The sequence below is a fragment of the Aristolochia californica genome, unplaced genomic scaffold (assembly GCF_029961685.1).
Source record: "Aristolochia californica isolate CCGP_79_NKW_82.1479 unplaced genomic scaffold, dmAriCali1.0.hap1 SCAF_4, whole genome shotgun sequence".
In the NCBI taxonomy this organism is placed as follows: domain Eukaryota; kingdom Viridiplantae; phylum Streptophyta; class Magnoliopsida; order Piperales; family Aristolochiaceae; genus Aristolochia; species Aristolochia californica.
Window position 1 is genome coordinate 42,063,073 of NW_027182103.1, and position 20,596 is coordinate 42,083,668.

The following is a 20,596-nucleotide window of genomic DNA, read 5'->3' on the forward strand; positions in this document are numbered from 1 at the left end:
AAAAATTTAAAATATTTCTTGTAATTTTCTAGTAAGTCTCTAATAGTAATAGGATTTTATTTAAAGGATTTATAGTTTTTATTTGGGTGATTATAAATTGATAGTGATATTTCATTTAATTTTGTTGTATTTGATTATTGTATGGAGGTTGTGCATAATGTTATACAGTATATGGAGTGTTTAGACTATTTTTCTGGAGTGTTTATTGAATGTTTATGTAAGTATTATGTATATAGATTATGCCCAATTTTATGTAGAGGTCATGCCGAATTTTATATAGGTATTATATACATAGATTATGCTCAATTTTAAGTAAAGGTCATGCCCAATTTTATGTAGAGGTCATACCCAATTTTATGTAAAATGTATGCATAATTTTTTGTATAATTTATTTTATATATATTTTTTAAAAAATTTTAAATGTATGTTGAAGCTCGAGTTCGACTCGAACTCTGTTAAAATTTTTGGGCTTGAACTCGATAACAATTTGAGGCTCGAGACGAGGTTCGGCTCGAAGCTCGACTCGAAATATTTAAATCAAACTCGGCTCGAACATAGGCCGGTTCGGGCTCGGCTCGATGCCACCCCTACTCGTAGCCTATTTTCTTCTTATTTTCAATCTTGCATTGAAATGTCAATTTCAATTTTCCACCTATTTCGCTTGAAATATTGATCGTGTTACTAGAAAATATTTAAATTTTGATATCATTTCTAGATAGGCCACTATGAGATTTTAAATTCAACACAATATCTATAATTTGCAAAAAATATTTTTTTTAGAATATATATTTTAAATTCAACTAAACATCGAAAACTGCTATCTCAGCGGTCAGTATCATGATCCGATGATACCAGCTAGCTTTTCGTACTGTATACGCCGTGTACAGTTTCAGCAGAAACAGGATGGCATATTTGTAAACAACTTTCTTTTTTTTTGGGGGGGGGGGGGATGGTGACTAAATAATCTATTTGACATTTTGACTATTATTACGGCTTTCTGTTGTTCACACATCTTTCTGGTACGCAAGCAATGGCGTCACTCTGTGTATTTGGATGTTTGGGGCTCGCCTGTTGGGCTCGACTGCTGTATTCAATTTATGTGGAGCTTCGGTTTTATCGAGAGATAATTTAACAAGGTAACAGGTTTTAGCTTGAACGATTTTGGGTTCTTTGGCGGAAATTTTGTTGGGCATGTTTGAATGGTTCGTTTAGATTCGTATCTGTGAATACTCTTTTCTGTTTTTTAATCAACATCTATGAATGTACTGCTTCTATGGTACTGCTCCATCTTGTTAGATGAAAAACAGAAGGAAGTCTGTTGCTGCTTTGTGCAGTTTGTTGATTTTAAGAGGATCCACATCAGTTTTTGGCAAATATACCATAGGTTCACCGTCGTCAGTTCTGGCGTTTACATGAGGAACTGTGGAAAAGGAAAGCGTTCCCCTGAATTTGATGATTCTTTGCATTTCACAAAAGATGCTGTCGCTATTATCTTAGTGATTGAACTAATAGGTTTCGGGATAGATAGGCTGCCATTCTAAATTTCTCTGAAACAACACCAAGAATAAAATGGTTCTTGTTCTCTATAATAGCATACCTCCTTTTCTTTTGTAATCTTATAATTGATACTCTTTCTTTCTCTACTGTCTCTGATTGAATTAGTTGTCTACTTTGCATCGGTTATACAGATTACTATTAGAACTGCTTGTAACTCTTTGCTATCAGCAGCTTCTACAGAAACCTGTTTTTGCTTTTTACATATCGTGAGTGGCATGTCGGATTTAACAGGTGTAAACAAAGTTTAGGCTAAAAGAAATTTATCCATTTTTCCTTGTTTTCTTTTGCTTTTCTTCCCCTAATATTCATCGAGAGCTGTCTCCAGCTTGGTCACTTCTAGTTTTCGGTTCAAAACTGAGAAGAAGTTCATAATGTCCTAAAGAATGGATTGTTAGCTCAAGTCTTCCATTTATTTTCTTGTGGTATTCATGACATGGAATTTTCCAATGTGTATCTACTTATCTCTGTTCAGTCTTTTCAGTTGTATTCTGTCTTATCTGCTTTTTATACTTAATACGAAGCTATCCTCTTGCTTATTTTTCATTTATGTCTGCAACAGGTTAGAAAAAAACCTTGCTTGTGTACATATGAAAAATTCTTCTTCTTTTCCAGGAAAATGAAGCAGTATTCTCTTTGGGTGATATTCTCATCAATTATCATACTCTCAACAGTATATGCTTATGCTGTAGAGCCTGTAATAACTGATGAAAATGGATGGAAATCTTCTGTTTTTTTATCCCCTCCCTTTATTCTGGGACCTGGTTCAGTGCTGAACAAATATTACTATGATATCAAGTTTCCAAGGGGTCACATTGCTCTCAAAGAATTTAATGCTGAAGTAGTTGATGAATTGGGAAATTCCATTCCTCTTCATGAGACATACCTCCATCATTGGGTCATTATCAGATACTACTCACTAGTTTCTTCTAAGGGGAACCTGACTCAGAATAGTCATATACCTAAGCGTATTTTAGCTGGAAACTCAGGTATTTGCCCAGGTAATGCTCTTAGTCAGCACTTTGGACTTGGATCAGAAACACGCCGAACTCTTACAAAAGTGCCAGACCCTTATGGAATAGAGATAGGGAACCCTGCGGAAATTTCAGATGGATATGAAGAGATGTGGTTGTTAAATGTTCATGCAATTGATACACGGGGTGTGGTGGATCGCATGGGATGCACTGAATGTAGGTGCAGTCTATATGGTGTTACTGTGGATGAATATGACCGGCCTATAGCAAAAAATTACTCTGGGGGTTTACGTTGTTGCTATGACCAAACCCAGTGTAAATTGAGACATGGGTTTGAGGGTGTGAGGAGAAAGCTGTATCTGAAATATACTGTGAGGTGGGTGGACTGGGACCAAAGTGTTGTGCCTGTAAGGATATACATATTTGATGTCACAGATTCAGGCAAGAGGACTAACTCAACTGAGGAGAACATTCAACTTGGTTGCAAGGTATTTACTTTCTTTTGTTTTATTTCCTAATAAAGAGATTCAGAGTAACAGGACTAACACTGATAGGTTGCATGATTAAATTAAGTGGTCCATTTATTGTAGAAGAATATATATTTTTATCAACAGAATATTTTTCTGCTTAATTTTGAAGTACTTATAATTCCTTATTTGATTATCAGATTGAATATGAAGTTGCGGCTTGCACAGAAGAAGCTTCAACCATTGGCATGTGTGTAGATAATAAAAAGACAAACCTGGTCATCCCCCAAGGAGGTGAACTTGTCTATGGTGTGGCACATCAGCACTGGGGCGGGGTTGGCTCAAGTTTGTATGGTCAGGTGACAACGAATTAAAAGATTTTCTAGGTTACTTTAATGACTGATATTCATCAATCATCATGTTATTTCTCATGTCTCAACCATCACAGGTTGCTACTGATGCCTCAAGTTCAGCTATTAATTTTTATGTTCTTAGTTGGAAAATTTTTCTTTAAATTTGTGTTTATGTGAACGGATGTAGAATGGTCGGCTTATTTGCTCATCAAACCCAATTTATGGAGATGGAAAGGAAGCTGGAAATGAAGCTGACTACATCGTGGGAATGTCCACATGCTATCCAAAGCCGGGATCTGTTAGGATTGCTGATGGGGAGATTTTGACTTTGGAATCGAATTACAACAGTACTCAAATGCATACAGGAGTAATGGATCTCTTCTATATCTTGGTAGCTGACCCAACAACATCAATGCAACTTGCAGATTCTTCAACTTCTCATGTAAGGCATCCTTTTCTATTTACATTCTTCACTTGCATATTTGAGAACATACGTTTTAGATACAGTAGAAATAATTTTATGTGTCTTATTATTTTATATCAGAAGACAAAGAGAGCCACTTTTCTTCAACTCTAAGCAATAACACCGGGCAATACACAGCATGCAACAACCCAAGAGACATTTATGATAATAGAAGAAAGCAACTTTATATCTTAATGAGTTGACTTAAAAGTTCTCTCAATGCATATCTTGTTTTGTGTAGGCGCAGATGAGTAGGTGGTTTCCAAGTTATACTTGGCCACTAGTTTTCATTGGAATTGTGGTGACTATTAGTATTGGCATTGGTTATCTTCAGAAGAAGGCAGGCAAAGAAGACTACCAACCCCTATCAACGTGAAGCAGGTAGAAGCAGCATTTATACGTGAAGCAGGTAGAGCACAGGTGTCTTGCTTTTGTGTTTGTCATGTTATAGAAACCGTTCATACAATGTTCACAGAATATACAGGGGACAGCCTCCTTCCTGTGAATAAATTGACTTGATAGTTCTGCTTTTGTTTTTGCCATGTTTCAAAAATGTTGAACCGATATTGGCATGGGCTGCTGAGGTTGCTTGTGGAATCATGAATTGTGACTAGTCAAATTTTCTTTTCGTTTAACCAAGAGCTTCTCTATTAGCCAAGAGAGTTGATCTACGACAACACGCAGATGAAAGAATTTTTTAAGGTCATGGCTTATAAACACCAAACACCACCCCTGCATCAATCTGGATATAATTCACCTTAAATAACATTAGACTTCCCCCAGCCTAATTGTTCAAGTCTTTGTGGGATTTTTCTTGCGGATCCTGAAACATCTTTTCCTTGGCTCTTGGTTCTTTGCTGGTGGGAGAATTGGCCGTGACGTTGGGCTGAAGTTAAGGAGATGCCGGGCTCTGCCTAAGGTTACCGGCGTACCGCCTCATGGTTACTGCCTAGTCAAGCAGTCATGCGCTGGGCTGCAGAAAACGCCGTACGTTCTTATTTTGTCAGTCTTCAAGCAAATTCGTCGACTACCAATGATCCCTTCGCTCTTAAGCCTTACTCAACAATAGACGCTATTTTCGACGTTTCCTTCCATTTGTACACGCTTTCAAATCATTCTGATTCTGATTCTTCGCTTCAGTTTTATCGGTTGCGTCTTCTTTTCCTCAATTTCTCATAATGTTGCTCTTTTCCTGATCGGAGGCCTGATGTCAGTTGCCGTCGGGCAGTTCCGGACTGATCCGGCGCACCTCGGAAATGCTTCGTCTGCCACTGCCGCTGGGACCGCAGTTCTGGGTTCCTATCTGGCTGAAAGGACGAAGAGTGATGTATGTCACTTCTGTAAGCAGAGGGGATACTGGTCATGCAGTTTCAATTAGAAATTCATTCATACTCTGCTTAAACGCCAATTTCATTGAAACGGTTTTTCCGCTATTGAGGACCTAGGAATACTGGATCAATCTGGCTGGAAAAATTGACTGACGTGGCTTCCAGTGCTAAAGACATGGATGGAGGAGAAAGAATAAATGAAGACGTGAAAAAAGTGGAACAGGCAATACAGTCAGAACAGGGAAGACAAGAGAATGGGAGAGAAGAGAAAGAGGACAAAGAGATTAAACATGAAGAACATGAAGTGGTGGAAGAGGAAATGGAAATAGTACGGGAGGTGGCTGGACTGCAAATGGTTAGGAAGGAATATGTGATGCAGAAGATTATTGAGGAAAAGCAAAAAGACAAAGAAGAAAAAAACATTGAAGATGTAAAGACGTCGGCTGAAGTAGCTGGAGAAAAAGAGGGGGATAGAAGCAAGGGAAAAGTGAAGTGATGAAGATGATTGAGCACGTCCTGGCCTCTGCTAACGCTTTGCTGGCATTTTATGAGGATGATGCTAAAATGATGGAGACTGGGGCCAAGTTGAGTTCCACTCACATATCAGTCCTGAATGGTTCACCAAAGACAATTTCCGAAAGTTTGGCAGAAGATGATTCCCAGAACCAAGGTAATGCAGAGCTAAGTCCTGGAGATCATGGAGAACCGATGCTCTCAGAGGAATTATACAAGCTACTTTCAACTGTTCAAGCTGCTTCTATATTGGTTAAGCATACGGAGATTATCTCTTCAACTTGTACATCTCTTAGAACCATGATTGAAGAGGACAGAAGGAGTATGACTTTGGTTGAGTTTGAGATAACTCGAGCAAAATTTGAGGTGGAGTGTCTAAAGACTGCCCTTTCTGTTGCTGAGTTGAAGTTAAAGCAGGCTGAGGACAAAAAAGGCAATTCTCAAGATGAGTCTAAAGATTGGTATTGATGCCCTTTCTCCCAAGTGCTCAGCAGGCTAGAGAACAGCTGAAGAATGAACAAGCCAAAACTATGAAGAATGTAGCTCTGCAGGTCTTTCTCCTTCCTTCGTGAGAAACTTGACCCGGGGATGGTTCTTTTCCACCTTATCGGGTTCGGGTTCGGTTTTTGCCAAACCCGACGGGGTTTTATACCCATAAAGTCCTAACTTACAATTTAAATGACATGTTGGTAATTAATAAAGTCACATGATTTAATAACTTTATTCGTGGTAACAGGTCCATAGGCATTGCTGATGTTCAAGGTCCAGAAATCGGACATGGAACGTGTAAAGGGTGCCAAACTGGAATTCACTATATAGTGGAAGCCACTTTAAATTGAATGATTCCAGTAGAAAGACTGGAAGACTAGAAACCACTTCGGTGTTTTTCCCCCTGAAGAGAGGCACTAACGCCATAACAAAAATCTAACTATCGAATGCTCTGGAATCCTGGAAAAAATAATTCGCTGCGCAAAGCGATCATCGGGCCCACGCGATCCACGTGTACGGTGGTAAATATGCCACCTGTAGAATCATTTAAAGAATCTATTTTCTCTAAAAAAGAAAATGCGATTTCCATGGCTGAGCGCAAAACTCCCGCTCCACCAGATATATTCTGCGCTTGCAGATAATGCGATCGAAATAACCATAATTTATGAACGTAAAAAGAAAAAAAAATAATAATTCCTTTATATCACTCCTCTTCAATCTCTTCCCGCATTCCTCACACGCTTGATCCAACAGATCCCTTTTCTCTTCCTCTCTCTCTGTCTTTCATGGCGTCTTCCTCGGCGATCGACAGCCGCGGCGATCCGCCTCTCGCCGGCTGAGCTCCTACCAATTCCGCCGGAAGACTGAACTGTAGTAAGGTTTCCGGCGTACACGCGGGGGCTTTGGAACGTGTGTTATTCGCTCTCCCTCTATCACCATACCAGGCAAGAGCAGGTGTTGCCTCTTTTTTCGTCAGACGTTGGATTCCGCCTCGGAGCTTCTCGAGGATATGATCGACTTTTTTCTTCTGCATTGAACAAGTTAGGTCAAAATTCCTTGGAGTTGGACTCGGTTCGATATTCCGTCTTTGAATATCTATTCCGTCGTGGAAATTATTTGACCATTGGATTGCCGCGTTGTCTTTCCGCGGTTGTTTTCTATTTTGACGTCGAGTTGAACATTGAGGTCTTTGCCGTTCGTCTCTTACTTCCAATTCTGAATGACTTTAAATTCATTTGGTTTTTGGAAGGTTTGGAGTCACGTTCCGGCTCATTTTGCGTTGAATTTGGTTTTCGTTGAGAAATTAAATTGATATTTGGGGCGGTTTAATCAAGCGGCCGGAGATCATCTTATGTTTGGTTCAACTTTCTTTCTTTGAATTTTCGTGTGTTTTGTTGTTACCGAGCTCTTTTCTTTCTCTGTTAAGTTTGTCCTAGATTTGATTTTACAGCTTAAATTTTGGAAATAAGGAGCGCTTCTTCTTCTTTTTTTGTTAAATGTCTATTGGTTTTCTGTTGCTCACTCTTCTAGCAGTTTGTGCTTATAATTGAAATGAGAAACCTTCTTTAAAAGTGACAGTTCATTTCTCAATTTGATAAAACAAATTCAACGTGACAGGTCCGAGTCATTTTTGTATCTCCTACCCCTTGAGGTGGTCCATAGTTTTATTTTGGTCTTGTTCGTATTCTGTGTTCCATTTGTTATTGAAGGCTAGGAATTTGCCCTCCTGTAATAATTAGGGAATGTCTGGTGCGAGTCAGGCGGTTGAGCATGTTGGACTCCCAAAGATGGAGACAAAATCGAATGTTGAGAGCGGAAAACAGCGAAGTGACAGTTGCGGCCCTTGCAATCCTGTTAAGAAACCGGGGTCTGTCACGTTGGATCACGTTCTATTGGCACTGAGAGAGACGAAAGAGGAGAGGGAGGTGAGACTTCGTAGTCTTTTTAATTTCTTTGACGTTGCAAATGTTGGATATTTGGATTACGCGCAGATAGAGGCAGGTTTATCATCTCTTCAAATACCTGCCGAGTACAAATATGCAAAGGATCTTTTAAAGGTTTGTGATGCCAATAGAGATGGCCGTGTTGATTATCATGAGTTTAGGAGGTATATGGATGATAAGGAGCTTGAGCTGTATCGCATTTTCCAAGCAATTGATGTCGAACATAATGGATGCATCTTGCCTGAAGAACTATGGGATGCTCTTGTTAAGGCAGGTATGTTGTAATTTCAGCTCATCGATGTTTCTCTTTCTTCGAATATGTCTAATCTTTGGTAGGTTCTAACCATTTATGTTACTATGCTGTTTTTGTTTATATGAGGCAACAAGAAAAGTTCCGTTCTGGGACATGAGCTCTTTGATAAGATGTGCTGGAATAAAATGGAGACTGATTTTTCACTTAAAAATTTTAGTTGTTTTGTCACAAAAGGCAAAACGTTAATGGAGGTTTCATAAGACCTCATAACTGCCCTTTGCAGAAATCCTTTTACTTATTTGTTAGATAAACTGGACATCAATGACTATTCTCAGCACGTGAAAGCTCTTGCCAAGTCTTTTGCGTTTTATTACATCTGTGGATGGGGTCTTCTCATTGAAAAAAGAGAAAGAAAAAAGTGGAGAGGTTGGAGGGGGTCTTCTGTCCTGGAGTCTCAAGATGACCTAACTGTAAGTGAGAATCTGTCCTGGAGTCTCAAGATGACCTAACTTTAAGTGAGAATTGTTGAGACTAACTCTCCAACCAATCAGCTTCTCAAAATAAATTAGACCCTAGCATGCTATCTATCATCTCATAAAGAGATGGATTTCATCTAATCTTGTAATTCTATTCTAGTTCTTGGCTTAAACCATATTTGGTTTGTAAGATCTTATTTATACCTCCGTTATGTGCAGTATTTTTCTCATTCTTTGAAAATACTATAGCTAGATTCAGCAGACAAGTACTTCCTTATAAGGATACCAATATTTGCTTAATTTTTCATATTCATTGGGCCCTGTACACTGCATTCCTAGAAAACTACCAGCAAAAGTGAAACCTTGTCAAAAGTTATGAGGCATCAGAATGATGGCAGGTGCTCGGTCAATGGTTCCATCAGTCCCCACAAAAAAGAAATGCTGTGGTGATTAGGAAGTTAACATGTGAACATGGAGGGGTTGAGATTTCGTGGTCCTCAGCCTACTATTTTTAACATTGTCTATATTATGGACAAATGGTTAGTCAATTTGGATCATAGTCCATGCTAGTAGAAACCACTCTTTTTGATTTATCACATAATAAATTGACCCATCTCATTGTCATAATTGGCTTAAGCCTTTTCCAATCTGTGTTTGGGTTGAGCACATGAATGCTTTTGCTCCATAGTATTTATTGTTTACCCCACTGTCACTGTTTGGAGTCCACTGCCACTTATCTCAATGTAGCACTTCTTGATGGTCTGGCAACCCCCTCAATTGTACTCTGCTGCATCTTTGGTATGTCCTAGCAATTTAGATGAGTATCCTATTTTCTTATTATTTTGGCTACTTCCATGTTTAATTTATATGCTCTATTTTTTTCCTTGCGTATGATCTTCTTTTCCTAGTTTTGTAACAAATACATCTCAGGATTGTAATCTGTATTGCACTGTCTTCTTGCAAATGCTGCTTTCACATGAAGCGTCATTCTAACTGTTTTTTTTTCAATAGAATGGTCATGTAATTCTCACATGGCAGCGCCTACTACTAAGGAAAAAAAGTGTTTTCCTCTATCTTGGAGAATACTGGTTTGCTAAGAAAATAGTCCTCTATCTTTGCCTTAGTAGTAGGCACTGCCATTTGAGAATTGCATGACCATTCTATTGAAAAAAAAACAGTTAGAATGACGCTTCATGTGAAAAGCAGCATTTGCAAGAAGACAGTTAGTACTAATAAACAGTAGTAGGCAGCGCCTACTACTAAGGAAAAGATAGAGGACTATTGACCTACTTCAAAGAATGGTTTTGGAGGTGATTCAGGACTAGGAAAAAGATGTAGGAAAATTTTCTTGTTCCTTATTTATGCACTTTTTTTATGAATAATCTTGTTGGGTATATTCTTTCATGGCTATAAATTGATCAGTAATTAACTTTCTTTTTGCTAATTTTTTGGGATCACTTATAGGTTAGTAATGTGGGCAGCTTGTAAAGCAATCCTACTAGTGTAAGTGTTCGTGGGTAAAAATTCCCATCATTCTGTGGCTGGTTGTGGCTATGGTTGTGCTCCATATCTTAGGCTAGTAGACTGAGAAGAGTTATTGTGGGTGGGGGAATAATCTTACACTGGTTTAGATTTGAAAAAATCTTATAGTTGGGTGTGAAGAAGCTTCCTTACTTTGGTATTTTGAGATTAGTTAATCCAACTTAGAGCAAGTACAAGTTAATTTTGTTTGTTCAGTGGCTTGTGTTTATTCTATATGATCTATTTGTTTACATTCTCCACATCTTTGGTTAGGATGATTGGTTATATTTGGACACGAAGGGGAGTGTCGATGAGTAAAAAGTTCCACCATTTTCTAACTTTACCTGTGCTTCATATCCAAAGCTACTTGCTTGAGAGTGGAAGCTCTTTTGTGTGTGAGGATAATCCAATGTTGGCCTGGGTTTGAAAGATCTTGTTTTTATAATTGAAGAAGGCCTCCTAACATCGATCATTGTCGGATGAACCAACCAAATTTCCACTGTTAAGCAGGTGTAGGACTCTGTTTCTCTTTTTTTAATCTGTATAATGATGATGATGAATGGACTTGTTAAAAAGGGTCAAAAGGGGCAGATGTCTGAATTGCAATGCTGGTGAATCCCCACAATCACTTGTTGGTGGGGGGTTCATATCTTCTGAATGGGTGGATCCCATATCCACATTTCATTTCATTGCGCATTCCAAATTTCTGTAATCCATTCTATAATTTGGCCGCCGTGGAGCGGGGGGAAGGGGAGAGGTGGGTGAAGTTATTCTATTCTATAATTTATAATTCATTTTAGAAACGAATACAAATTGATCACAAAACTTGCCATTAACTAGGTTCTTGTAATGCCATTAACAAAAGCTGTTATTGTCAATTAAACTAATTCCTTAGTCATGATATATTACCTCATACAGATTGGATCAAAACATTCACTACAACAAACTTGCAACATTTTCTTAAATAGTGGATCTGGTTCCAATATCTATGAAAAATTTGGTTGATTTCTGGTGAAAGCATGTAGATTGAGGGAAACATTCTAAAAATGCTTCCACATGCTTTCTAATGGTTTTTGGCTTTGGATCGGGCTGGAAAATGTAGGCAAGGAAGTAAAGGCTGGATCTGGCAGGAAGTAAGCTGATAATGGTCGAAAATAAAGAACGATGACAAGAAATGAGTACAAAGAAGATAAAAAATGTTGGCTTGTGTGTCTTAGTTCATCTTGGGCCTTGGCCAAGTTATAAGGGCAAGTTCTAGGTTAAGATGGGTGGTCAGTTCGAGTAGTACCCCTTGTTCATCTTGAGAAAGATAACTCATCAGAGATGTGAGACATCTTTCTGAGTTGCACAACCATGATTCATAGCATTGCATGAGCTTTCAAGGTCTGGAAGACTGATGAACCGACCAATCACATTTTGGGAAGAGGTTATCCAAAATGTGTTTTTATCAATCTTAATTTTGTGTAGGAGGGCTTTAACTCTGACTATGTTGGATTTGCTTTGTTATAAGTGTACCAGAGAAAAGGATGATTATTCTTGCTGCAAGGAGGCTAAGTGGTCCACTTACGCCTGCTGGTGTTGGGTCACCCTTGACTACCCATTAAAGTTAAACTTAAGGCAGTTTTGGCATTAAGAGGACAACTCAGTCCTGTTCTGGTGTTTGTGTTGGCTGACTCTTGATATACTCGAATTACTTTTTATCAGAACTATAGTAAGATGATAAAATCTTGAAATTGACAGACTCAAATAAAATCTGATGAAGAGGTACACTGTACTTACTTTTCTTTCATTGTTATGACCATACCCCTACATGCTCTGTTGCTAGATTGCTGGCCTTTTTTCCTTCTAATGAAATCTCCTTTCTCAAGAGAAAAAAATAAAGAAAAAACAAAGAAAGATTACTCCTTTTATGTGTTTCAATATGCAGCCATGTAAAGCTTCAATAACATTTCTTGCAAGAGGCCCAGGACTGCATTGAGTTATGATCTCATGAAATGTTGTTGGAAGCAAAATTTTATTCTGAATTTGGAATGGGCTGTGGTAAATATGGAAAACAACCTGTCCCTGTTAAATGAGAGGACAAAATCAGGTTTTCTTCCTATAAGTTGGGGATGGCTCGGGGAAACTCCATGATGGGGTCAGATTTTGTTTAAAAAAATAATATACACCTAATTAAAGTATATTTTTTTATAGTATAGCTTAAACAGTGTCTAACTCTTTCAATATGCCTATATCAGTTCCTTAAGACTGGGAAATGCTCTACTTTATGATTTTAAATAAAACAAAATATTGAATGAATAATAAATTGTAGGCTTATATCGTACTGCAAGCTTCAGTCCCATTGTTCTATCTTCTGCAACCTAGCTCTAGCTGCTTAAACAAAAGCATGTACCTTATGGATAAGGTTGGGAATGTACTATGAATGGGAGTGGTGCCCTGTTTTTGCCATATCTTTATACAGGTTGCTATTGTCCTTGGTTTATTTGTGTTTCCCTTATTAAGAAACTGGAACACAGCCAGATTGCATCTTTTTTGCTGCAACTTGATGCAGCAGAATAAATAACGAGACTTTGGTTTTGGGGGGTTGGGAAGGGGGTTGTGGGGACTATTGACAATAAAACTATTGGATGTATGATTTCTTCTTATCCATCTTCCTTTTGACCGTAACTACTCCAATAGGTGTAAGGATCGATGAAATTGGTGGACTACTTATAGTTTATAGATAATCGTTGTAATTTCTCATTGTTTAAAGATAATTAATCAGGTTAATATGAGTGAATTTGACATAAGTTGGTATATGTAGTCATCATGGTTGATGAACTTGAAATAGGAGAATTTGATTGCTATTGACATGCTTTCTGTACCATATGAGCAATAGCATCATGAGCATACACCCAGGAGCCATACATAGTTTGCTTTTATTAATCAGGTTGAGACAAGACGCCAGTCTACCAATCTAGATGCATGGGTCTAAAAGCTAGCAACATTTAGACAAAAAATTCAATTCACTTGGTTGCAACAGCATATCAAAATCAGGGAGCAGGTTTTTGTTATCTGATCAATGTGAGCTGTTTTAGTTGCATTAGGATGCTCATTTATAAGCTAATCAATAGTCTAATGAATTCATGGCGAAAAATGTCGTATGCTTTTATATGAATATGATTATAAGATTTAGTTAAGCTAACTGTCGATCTGTTAAGTTTAAAGAAATTGGTACATCCAAGAGATTTTCGGGCTGGTGTTAACAACTTTAGTTGGTAAGCCTAGAATTAGTTATATTTTAGATGGATGATAAGACTTGTCTAAAGAAATATTGGCTCAGAGGGTGTTAGATCCTAGCAGCTGGCTTGTGTTGCATTTACTTTATGGTTTGAAATAATTTTTGCTAATTCTCTTGTATGGTCTTAAACCAAAAAACAAGGAACTTTTACTTATACAACTGTTCATTAGCATTTACAGAAAATGAGTGATGATTGATTCATCTTTTTGCTGGAAAATGATGATTTGTCCATACCATTCAGTTAAAAAAAAAGAAAAAAAAGGTAATTTATCTAGAACCACAAATTTCATTTTAAAGTGTTGAAACATTTATGGCTATTTCTGTGACTTTTATGTCTTCCTTATTCCAAATTGGAGTATTTTGGCCTCATGGTGTCTGAAACACAACTGTTTTCTTGATGCCATCTTTTATATCCGTTCTGTTTCATAGTGCACTGGTGAGTAGGGTTATCTATTTTACTTAATGTTTGATAAAGGGAAACAAAAACTCTACTTGCTTGCAAGGATGTTTGGAAAAACATCAGGAATGATTATTTCTGCTCATATAATATTCTACTTAATGCACGAAGACAGTAAGAACAAGAATTCATCTTGAGAGACTCCCTATGGCTATTTTATGCAGACTTGCATATTTGTTTTTTCTTTATAATACATAAATAATCTCCACAGAAATAATTAAATCAGTGGAGTGTTGCTAACTAATATATCCATTTTATTATCTGAGTCCGTTGTCTTCTGCAGGTATTGAAATTGATGATGAGGAGCTTGCTCGGTTTGTTGAGGATGTTGACAAGGACAATAATGGAATCATAACTTTTGAAGAGTGGAGAGATTTTCTTCTTCTGTATCCACATGAAGCCACCATAGAGAACATTTATCAGTACTGGGAGAGGGTCTGTATGGTAGATATTGGAGAGCAGGCTGTTATTCCAGAAGGCATCAGTAAGCACGTCCATGCTAGTAAATATCTTATTGCTGGAGGTGTAGCAGGAGCGACATCTCGTACTGCAACTGCTCCTCTTGACCGACTAAAAGTGGTCTTGCAAGTACAAACAACCCAGGCCTGTATTATGCCTGCGATAAAGGACATCTGGAGAGAAGGTCGTTTCATGGGATTTTTTAGGGGGAATGGATTAAATGTCATGAAAGTAGCCCCAGAGAGTGCAATTAGGTTCTATGCTTATGAGATGCTGAAGACTGTTATTGTTGATGCAAAGGGGGAAGGTAAAGGTGATATTGGAACTTCTGGGAGACTTTTGGCTGGGGGTTTAGCTGGTGCAGTGGCACAGACGGTTATTTATCCAATGGATTTGGTGAAAACAAGGCTGCAAACTTGCACTATTGAAGGTGGGAAAGTTCCTAAATTAGGGGCTCTCTCAAAGGATATACTTGTTCACGAGGGGCCTCGGGCTTTCTACAGAGGCCTGATTCCATCTCTTCTTGGTATTATTCCCTATGCGGGTATAGACCTGGCTGCATATGAGACATTAAAAGATATGTCAAAAACATATATACTTCATGATGGGGGTAAGCGTTTGGAGTTAGTCTTCTCTCTGTTATTACTTTCCCAGCTCATTTCTTCTTGCTTTTCAGATTTGATGAAGAATTTGCATGAATGTTTGAAAAACAAAAACGATATGCTCTTTTTGGTTTCTAGTGTTCTAGTCTGAAAGGTGTTAGTTGATACTTCAAAGTTTGCTCCTCAAAAGTCTAGAAATCATAATTACCCTCTTATTGGGTTCCAACATTTGGCTTGTAGATGTTCAAAAAGACAATAATTTTGACAGTAATCTATTGTATCCTCTTCAATGTGGGCCGGTGACATGCTATTCCAATATGGTCCCATTCTTACTTTTTTAACACAAAATGGTCCTGTTCATTTTTTTTTAAACACTATAATGGTCCCTTTCATTTCAAAATATCAACTGCTCAAATGCAGACCTGCTATTTATTGTCTGACCACGGGAATGGATTCCATATCACATAAACATGTCTGACATTGAAATAGGACTGCAAGCCTATGCCATAGTGGAGACCTAATATCTGTTTTTGAGAGTTAATTTTCATCTATACAAACATCACATGCTAACTGATGAGTGGGAGAGTGAGTTGGTGTGATTGTTGAATTTAAGGGTTGTGTTAGATGAACTCAAAGGAAAAGGGTAAAAGCATGAAAGAGTTTAGGATTACCCAACACTGATAATGTGTTTAAATATAAAATTTACTTTTAGTATACTGTTGAATTTTTGAAAAAGAGAAATAATTCATTGATTGATATAATTTGAGTACATTGGGCCTCTATTTATAATAAAAAAATACATAGAATCATAATGAAATTAAACTATCCAAGTTCTGGTTACACCAATAATAGAACTTCTAATCATTATAAAGTAAAAAATTACTTAAAGAAACATAGTAAAACTAACGATCTTTGAATTGAACAATTTTGTGAGATTTCTTCCTATAAGACTCCTATTAGACTTTGCCATATTAATTACTTCTTTGTGAGACTTCTTTTTGTGAGAGTTCATATAAAACTCTTTCATTCTGCTCTCAACAGCTAACTTTAGTTTGCAAAGAAAAAGATTCATCTTGTTTGGAAACAAATTCTTCACATTGTACCCCGCCTATCTTAAATACTCTAGTCACATAATTTGATTAGTGCAACACGTGAAATGTTTCATTAATGGAGTAATGAAAGAGTAATGAAAGTGATCAGGGTTGTTTCAACTTGTAGAATCTTTTATGGTAGGTTTTGTCACCTACCTCATTCTTCATACTTCTCCTTCTATTCTCCTGCTCAAGTTGGGAGGAGACAGTAGTAATCCCAGCTTAAACATAAAAATAACTGTAGTAATCATCTCTTCCATCATCTCAAAGTGTCCCAAGAATAAGTCCTAAAGCGGACTCAAGTTTTTGTCAATAGTAGAAATTATGGGTAATGAACAAATAAGAGTTGAAACCAACCCAATTGATTTCAAACACAAAAAAATGATAATAATCACTAAGTAGGGTAATCCCTGTTACTCAAAGGATGACCGTAGTAGTAAAAAAACTGCGTAAGGGCAGCAGTAGAAAATCCCAATGGATTAAAATCACCCATATATAGTAAAAAAAAACAACCAACCAAGAAACTCAACAAGGGATTGGTTTGAAAAGATAAGAAAGAGTCCAAAGTAAAAAGAGATGGTAGGAAAGCTAGATATAGTGAGAAAGTTATAGGGGATGAAAAGTAGGTATAATAAACAACAAAATGATAAAATTAGAAGGAGAAGACCACTAGTGGACAGGGTCATATAGGATGATCAATCAACCCTTATAAAGTATGATCTATTAGACAGAGAGAAGAAGAAACAATTTATAACATATGATTGATCAATGGGATTCCAATTGATTGATCATGAAGAAGAGTAGAAGAGAATTTATAACATATGATCGATCAATGGAACCTCGATTGATCGATTATAAATAGTTGCGGCAAAAAAATGAATTTTTGATTTTCAACTCGAGGGACAAAGGTGAATAAGATTAGACTAGAGGGGGTTCCCAAAAAAAATGGTGGGCCATGGAGTTTTAAGGAAAAAAGCTTAATGACAAAGCACGGACTAATAGCCAACAACAACCCTTTTAAAAAATTTTGGAAACGCCAACGCAAGGAACTTTAAGGTATAATCAAGCAGTAGCAACAATAGGGGAAGAAAAGAATAACAACCCAAATAGAAAAGGAAAAGATCGAATTAAAATTTGGATTTCTTCATGCAATTGGCTGCCAGCATGACCTTTGGTTCTTTAGATGTTGATATCTCTCTTTGGAAACATCGGACTGAGAAACAATTTATTGGGTTAGAAAATAGACCTGCAAAACTTTCATTCGAGATATAATCTCCATATAAAGTTTTGTTCTTGATGGCATAAAACGTCTCAAAAAACAAAGCTTTCTGCTATGGGTCAAACTTTTCTTGCTACCTAACCATTGTTGCTTCATATATCAATTTCTCTTTGTAAAAAACTCCGAATTTTTTTTGTATTGGAAATTGACTCAAAGACATTTTCTTCAATTTATAATTTGTAATATGGAAAGTGTAGTATGAAGGTGAGAGTACTGGGATAGAAAAACATTAATGAAGAAGAAAACAGTAGAATACAAACCTAAACTAATAGAGATGACATATAAGAAAATGATCACATTATCTTTGTGGGTTGACCGTGTCAACTCACATAACCTACTTTGATACCATGTTGGATTTTTGAAAAAGAGGAATAATTCATTGATTGATATAATTTGAGTACACTGGGCCTCTATCTATAATTGAATAAGTACATAAAATTGTTATGAAATTAAACTACCCAAGTTCTAGTTACACCCAAAGTAGAATTTCTAATCATAATCAAAGTACATGACTACTTAAAGAAACGCAGTAAAACTAAACAATCTTTGAACTTGAACAATTCCGTGAGATTTCTTCCCATGAGACTCCTTTAAACTCTACCATATTAATTTCTTTTTTGTGAGACTTCTTTCTATGAGAGTCATAGAAGAATCTTCTATATCTGCTCTTTATCTTATACCATTTTTTTTCTTGAAAACAGAAGTATGCCAAATTTAATGTCATACTTTGTTATTATTTGTATGTTCTTCAATACACTGTGATACAAGATCTGTGGAAAAAACACATTGAAAATTTTGAAGAACATAACTTGTAGCATTGCTTCTGCTCCCTTGATGAGAATGTAACCTTAATTTTTTTGCTTTAACTTTAGAACCAGGCCCACTTGTTCAACTGGGTTGTGGAACAGTGTCGGGATCTCTTGGAGCAACTTGTGTTTACCCCTTGCAGGTTATCAGAACAAGGTGAGGTTATTCCAGTATTTCTATCTTCCTTGGAGGCATCTATTTGATTGTGCCATCTTTGGAGGCATTAATTCTTCCAACTACTGTACAGAATGCAAGCCCAGCGTGTTAGTAAAGGTGAGAAAAATAAGGGGATGGCTGAAATATTTTGGAGAACCCTGCAGCATGAAGGCTTTTCAGGATTCTACAAAGGGCTATTTCCCAATCTTCTCAAAGTGGTGCCTTCCGCGAGCATTACTTATCTTGTTTATGAGAGCATGAAAAAGAGTCTTGAGCTTGATTGAAGACGGGCTCTGGTTTTGCAAGACGACATCTTGTTGAAGTGGCTGACTATATAGAGTTGATGATGATGACGAGAATAAGATTACTAATTGAGTAGGTGTGATTGCTTCGGTTATGCTATGTAGGTGATACTCTTTTGTCCCTAACAGGATGAGTTTTTTGTAAGGTTCTTTGAACTAATAACAGTCAAACTGTGAAGAATATATGCTCCACAAATAGTGACATCTGATCTGCCAGGTAACGGTTTTTCTTTGCACCATTCTTTTCTTACACTTGAGGTATTCAAGTCAAGAGTGATGACATTAAGTAGTAAGAGAACTACTGTTAAAGAAAAATAGGATATAGTTTTTGAGGGGGGAAAAAGTTGATTCAAGAAAAGTTATAAGGGACATGTTTGCTTGACTTGCTTGGTGCACTTAATTTTTCAAGCCAAACAGATTAATGGACGACCTTGTCTGACAGTCTAGCATATTTCCTTTCGAAGTAAAATCCATCTGTCATTAGGTGCTTTTGTCTTATAAGGTCAAGTTTATACCGTCAACTGATGACTGAAGGATAATGCTTTACTTGGGCTTTCATCATCAAGCTTTGTTGCTTGAGAGATGAAACTCCTGGTACAGTTTCCCATTAGAATAAAATTTGTAATTTAAGTAACTAGACTAAGTGATTTGAGGTACTTTGGAAAAAAAAAAACTGGAAAACAGAATAAGAAAATCTGATGCAGACGATCTCTATCTCTTCATCCTTTTACCTGTTGGATTTGTAGAAAGTTGTACAGTGGAGATTCTGTTTTGGGTCTCTACCTTTATTCTTATACACTTTGTGAGTCACATTGTTTAGTCCTTGTGTCTTTTGCAGGCAAGTTGCTTATCAACAGGAGCAGGGTTCCTCTTTCAAGGACCAAATTGTTTTGCCCTTGACATTGACGGGCATTTTATTTTGAAACTCTGTATTTTATTTGATACTGTTCAATTGTATGATACAAAAGCCAGAGACAGGACGGTCTTCCATTTTTTGAAGCTGATCCATTGAAGCATTTTAAAATTCCTAGTATTTGGAATTTACGACTTCTCAGTAGAAGGTATATGTGTATCTATACATAGTTCTTGGTAAGCAGATTCTTTTGTTGTATACATCTGTAGTTGGACTTCCCAGGTATTTATTGTTAATGCCAGTGCAGATATGAGAAAGACAGACAGCCAAAGCCAGATTTTGTATACTTTTTGCCTATTTAGTTGACAGTCAAAGCTAAATTTCGTGCATTACCAGGTAGCTGATTTCTGTTTCTGTTTTTTTCCTGACAATAGTTCGTGGGTGTCTTTGCTCTATTACCATTCCCGGTTATTTTTTTTTTGCTCGGATAATTTACATTTATTTCGTTAAACATAGATATCAGTTTGTCAAATTGATAATTTTCATCATAAATTTGTGGCCTGCTATCTGAAGCACTGTTAATTTCCATGGTTTGACAATCTGCACTTGATTGTGTTTTGGTCCGTTAACACCATTGTTATATCTGCCTCCAATTGGTATGAGTTTGAATCTACTTAGTTGAAGAAAGAGTAATGTGCAGGTTTCCTCAATCTGATTGATATGGTTGAGGCATGAGTGAGCCATTCAATTGTATTGAGCTTTGGAAGTAGGATTTGTTTAACTGACACTTGTTAGCAAATAGGCCATGCCTGGTGGATAATGAATTCCTCATGGTTCATATCTCAATGCTGAAACGATAAACCTTATCTTCGATATCGTAGGTATTGTAACGTTTGCAGATATGCTACTTGGCTCCAGCTAGCAGTAAATCCCAGGAATCCTTCGCCTGATGGCGAAAAATTGTTATTTGTTGATT

At 37.1% G+C, this 20,596-nt stretch overlaps 2 protein-coding genes across 10 annotated transcripts; both read left to right on the top strand.

Annotated features, from left to right (window-relative positions):
* Window positions 1-957: 957 nt before the first annotated feature.
* On the top strand, window positions 958-4,446 carry LOC137962881 (uncharacterized). 4 transcript variants are annotated; one of them, XM_068810000.1, is made up of 5 exons: window positions 958-1,136; window positions 2,170-3,016; window positions 3,196-3,354; window positions 3,536-3,790; window positions 4,053-4,446. In XM_068810000.1, the coding sequence occupies exons 1-5, from the start codon at window positions 1,054-1,056 to the stop codon at window positions 4,185-4,187; spliced, it is 1,479 nt and encodes a 492-aa protein (XP_068666101.1). In that variant the 5' UTR covers window positions 958-1,053; the 3' UTR covers window positions 4,188-4,446. The 4 variants fall into 4 exon arrangements, with proteins under 4 accessions (XP_068666101.1, XP_068666102.1, XP_068666104.1 ...); XM_068810001.1 differs by having other exon boundaries at window positions 4,059-4,446; XM_068810003.1 differs by having other exon boundaries at window positions 1,056-1,136; window positions 2,117-3,016.
* Window positions 4,447-6,824: 2,378 nt separating this feature from the next.
* On the top strand, window positions 6,825-19,791 carry LOC137962564 (calcium-dependent mitochondrial ATP-magnesium/phosphate carrier protein 2-like). 6 transcript variants are annotated; one of them, XM_068809502.1, is made up of 6 exons: window positions 6,825-7,181; window positions 7,881-8,358; window positions 14,355-15,140; window positions 18,375-18,465; window positions 18,557-18,984; window positions 19,606-19,791. In XM_068809502.1, exons 2-5 carry the CDS (start codon window positions 7,884-7,886, stop codon window positions 18,747-18,749), a joined length of 1,545 nt encoding a protein of 514 aa, XP_068665603.1. In that variant the 5' UTR covers window positions 6,825-7,181; window positions 7,881-7,883; the 3' UTR covers window positions 18,750-18,984; window positions 19,606-19,791. The 6 variants fall into 6 exon arrangements, with proteins under 6 accessions (XP_068665603.1, XP_068665606.1, XP_068665605.1 ...); XM_068809505.1 differs by having other exon boundaries at window positions 7,902-8,358; XM_068809504.1 differs by having other exon boundaries at window positions 6,825-7,095.
* The last annotated feature ends 805 nt before the right edge of the window (window positions 19,792-20,596 follow it).